Source organism: Pundamilia nyererei, unplaced genomic scaffold, assembly GCF_000239375.1.
Source record: "Pundamilia nyererei isolate P.nyererei 1_Seehausen unplaced genomic scaffold, PunNye1.0 scaffold00193, whole genome shotgun sequence".
Classification (NCBI taxonomy): Eukaryota; Metazoa; Chordata; class Actinopteri; order Cichliformes; family Cichlidae; genus Pundamilia; species Pundamilia nyererei.
Genome location: NW_005187594.1, coordinates 1,059,691 through 1,064,066, shown reverse-complemented (window position 1 = coordinate 1,064,066; position 4,376 = coordinate 1,059,691). Strand labels below are relative to the sequence as shown.

At 36.1% G+C, this 4,376-nt stretch overlaps 1 protein-coding gene across 1 annotated transcript in view; it reads left to right on the top strand.

Moving 5' to 3' along the window:
• The window catches only part of LOC102212290 (homeobox protein Hox-A7-like), a 9,343-nt gene extending 5,825 nt beyond the window's left edge, over nucleotides 1-3,518 (top strand). The window contains exon 3 of the mRNA XM_005747326.2: nucleotides 2,525-3,518. Within this exon, the coding sequence (XP_005747383.2) occupies nucleotides 2,525-2,784 (260 nt within the window). The 3' untranslated portion in view covers nucleotides 2,785-3,518. The remainder of the gene's footprint in view (nucleotides 1-2,524) is intronic.
• Nucleotides 3,519-4,376: the final 858 nt, after the last annotated feature.

The following is a 4,376-nucleotide window of genomic DNA, read 5'->3' as shown; positions in this document are numbered from 1 at the left end:
ACACACACACACACACACACACACACACACACACACACACACACACACACTAGCAAAACATGTCTAGGTGCTGACAGTTACACATACTGATCTGTGGCACAAACCCAGAGGAGACTGCACACACTGAGATACTCGACAATATTCTTGATGAGCCTTTAAGTGCAGGTTATCGACTTTCTCTTTAAGGACAATGAGAGCAATGTGTATGTAGGTATATATGTAAACAAATATGAGTTTATGTTTGTAATTACTCTCCTTCAATCATTATTAATTATTGTTATGGACTGTGAGTTAAGGGGAAAAAATACCATATAACGTGTATACGTGAAACAGGAGAAAACAGTGAGATATCCACTGACATGAATAAGAATAAACAGATAAACGCATGAACCAGCCAGTTATTACAATGTCCTAAAACACAAATAGCAGCTGCAAGGATGGAAGTAACTGGAAGTATTTTTTTAATTAAATGTATTGATTACATTCATAAATACATTCCCTGAAATGTGTATTTAATAATTACATCTAAAAAGGTGGAAAAACAAATAACCGTGGACAGGAAATAAACATCAGAACATCGTATTCTCTTTTAGCATTTGAACGTGACAAGGTTGGTGTCTGTGTGTGTGAGAGAGAGAGAAGAGAAAGAAAGAACAACAAACCAAAAAAAAAAAAAGAAAAGAAATTGAGGGCTTTTGGCTGAGTGAGTTGACATTCACAGTGGTGCAGTGTTGTCTCACAACAAGATGTCCCTGCGCTTGAATCTCCTCTAGGGACATTCGCCGTGATGCGTGCTCTCTGTGTCTTTCTCTTCAGATACTCTGTCATACTAAAACAGTGCATGGCATTATGCCATTTTAAATCGACCACAGGTGTGTGTGATCATGAATTGTTATATGTTATTTGTCTGTGTTACCTTGTCACAGATTAGCAGTATTTCCAAGCTATATCTGCCTTCTTGCCCTGTGAGACCTGGAAATCGAATAAGTGGAAGGAAATGGATGGAGTCAAGATTATTTTACAAGCTCATAGACTGATTTTTACCCAAAAGATTTTATTTCCTAATTATATATAATTAGGAAATGAAATCACATCATGCATAATCACACACACACACACACACACACACACACACACACACACACACACACACACACACACACACACACACACACACACACACACCTACCTTTCGTAAGTATGTATTTAATTTTTGCTTTTTGGTGAAATTTATACACACAGAAAGGAATGATGGTTGCACATCTGTGATATATGATTCTTGTATAGTGACATGTCATACAGTCAATGTCATTTAGGCAGAATAAGAACACATTCATCAGAAGACCAGACATTCTGATTAAAAAAAAAAACTAACCTTTAATAGATTTTATCTATATATATTCACTAAAAGTATTTCATTGTCTTGAATGGTATTCAAGCTACAGCTGCAACTTTATTGGGTTCACCTACAATTCACATAGTAGAAGAAAACGTTTAGTCAATACAACTTTTATTTATTTTTTGTATGATCATTTTGGAAGAGATAGTTTTACTGTCAATATAAAGCGCCTTGAGGCGACTGTTGTGATTTGGCGCTATATAAATAAAATTGAATTGAATTGAATAGTTTGTTTTGAAGCTGTACAGAACACATTACAATAAGGGGACTAGATTTGTCTAAAGGTTTTTCACAAAAATTATATTTTCAGTACATAAAAATACTCAGTCATCATTCCTAATGATAAATATATATTTGCCCCATTAATGATGTCTTTATAGACAATGATGTTGATACAGATTGTGATCCGTCCATCATGTGTAAATATTTTACAGGAACCATGTAAAATACCTTCTCGGTTGCTATACCTAGATTTTCACTGGGTTACACCTAAAAATGTCGTTCACTGTGATCCCAATTGAAAATCGTCCAGTACACAGTAGATTTCCACTGATCTCTAAATGTCATGGGTGCAGTACAAGAAGCTTTCTTTTACTGCGATGTGCAGAGGAAATGCGCTTGGACGTTTTTGTGGCCGGCAAATGACCTTTGAGATTTAAAAATGTGACCTATTTTTTTTAACCTTCAGGCGATGTGTGACCTCATAAACACAGGAGGTCAATGCAGTTTCACGGATTCATGCATTTTTCACAAGAAGAGGCTTTTTTCTTTAGTTTTAAATTGAATTAACAGTTCTCTACCAACATTGCCATGTGCACGTGTCCGTTTACACTGACTGTATTAATTAGTTAAAAATTACAGATCAGTAATCACAGTCAGATTGATTATGCCCGTTTCTCTAAATTCTTTCATTATTTTTGTAGATGAAAAGGATAGAAGTATATCTCAGACAGGCAGAAGCTGAAACTACGCGTTTCCCCATCATTTAAAAGTTTTTCGGGTTTGCCAGAAAGTGGAGTCGAAAACTAACCGACGAGTCAACAAGCGTTTTTTAACCTACATCATATTTCATAATCTTTCGAGGAAGATTTTGTTTTGAAAGAGAATGTGTTTTCTTCTGTCCAGTCTCTGACAGACGAAGAGGCCGACAGACGTACACGCGGCATCAAACCCTCGAGTTGGAGAAGGAGTTCCACTTCAACCGGTACCTAACGCGTAAACGGCGGATAGAGGTCGCGCACGCTCTCGGCCTCACAGAGAGACAGATCAAGATCTGGTTCCAAAATCGGAGGATGAAGTGGAAAAAGGAGAACATTGTGACGAAGAGCGTCGCCCCCACATCAGTGAGTCGAGAAGAAGAGGAGGCGGTCGATGAGGAGGACTGATGTGTGACCATATATTTTAAGAGATAAGAAAAATGTATCAGAATTTACAGGATAGGACCATTTTCAACAAAGAACTCTTCTGTTACAATTCATGAATCCTAGACTCCTTCGTGTTATTACTTCAAGTGATTTGCGGCAGAAAGGCACGAGATGGTTGTTGATGCAATGAATGAAACAGCAGCACTTGTGACTTCTGTGGATTCGTGTTATATCTATTCCATGTGCAATTATGTATGTATATATTTTTATGTTTGAAAAAGTCTTAGCCCATAAATCAAAATCCAAGAGCTATACTAGCTTTTTGTTTCTGTTATTATTGTTCTTATTATCACTTCAGAGCGAAAGTAGGCAATCCCCTCCGCAATATTTTGATTTGTCCCCTCAATATTTAGCGGAAGAGGTTAATTTATATCCCCCCCCTCCCCAATATTTAATGCTACTAATAGATTAAAACAGTAAGATTGATTTTTTTAATGACTCAGCAGGTATTCTGCTTAATGGGAAAACTGTAGGAAGAATTGTCCGCGAGCAGTACTGCATTATACTCCTGTTTGTTTTTGTGTTATTTAGTATCTGAAAGTTCTGTTTTACCTTATAAGACGTTGTTACCATAAATGTATAAAGATAGACCGAGACATTTCATATGAAACATTCATGTGGTAAGGTGCCCAAACAAATTTCGTTGCAGCAGAAGGCTGATTTTTATTTTAAATGATCGCGTTTTTAAAATAAAATTAAAATTAATCGACTGTTTGCACCAGTGCTTCCTTACTTAGTTGCTGTTAGTGCATATATATATATATATATATATATATACTGAGTAATTTTATATACTGAAAACATAATTCTAGTGACAAATATTTAGACAAATGAAGACTGAATATAATATTTTCCCCTAAACTTAATTTTTAACAGTCGCTTATTTTGAAAGATGTGCTTAGATGTAATTGATGCTAGCACAGTATTCTTCGAGCCCTGTAAAACTAAAGGATGGAATTATAATGTAATAAAATACAAGATTTGGTATCTAGTGGGATCAAATATTTGTACAAAACGCAGTTGTTTTGTTTGTTTGCTTGATTTTAAAACAAACAACCAAACATTATTGACTATACATCGATCTATAACATTAATAAAGGCTAACGCTGTTTATTCATCACCATTTCAATATTTAAAAATCTTTTTTATGTTACTAAAGAAAAGGGTGTTATTTACAAAAACGTGCTTCAATAATCCAAGTCCTTTAGCATCAGCAGAAAATCTTTGTTACTTAAGATAAGAAAAAAATGGACTTTCTTGTGTTGTTGTTGTTCTTCGGCCAAAAATATCAAGTTTGCGCCTTCAGACATTTCAAGGAGTGCTTGCCTTAAAAAGCCACCCAGTATCATAACATGAGTGTGTGTGTGTGTGTGTGTGGGGGGGGGGGGGGGGGGGGGGGTTGCATCCATGAAGAGGCCAAAAACTCCAATAAAGGCATCAGACGAATAAAGCAGATGGGAGGATGGACTAGTTCTTCGTCCTGCTCTATCTGCTCTATGCAGTTGTTTTGTTTTCAGTTAAAATTTAACTCGAGCTATTCAGATAGAGGAAGC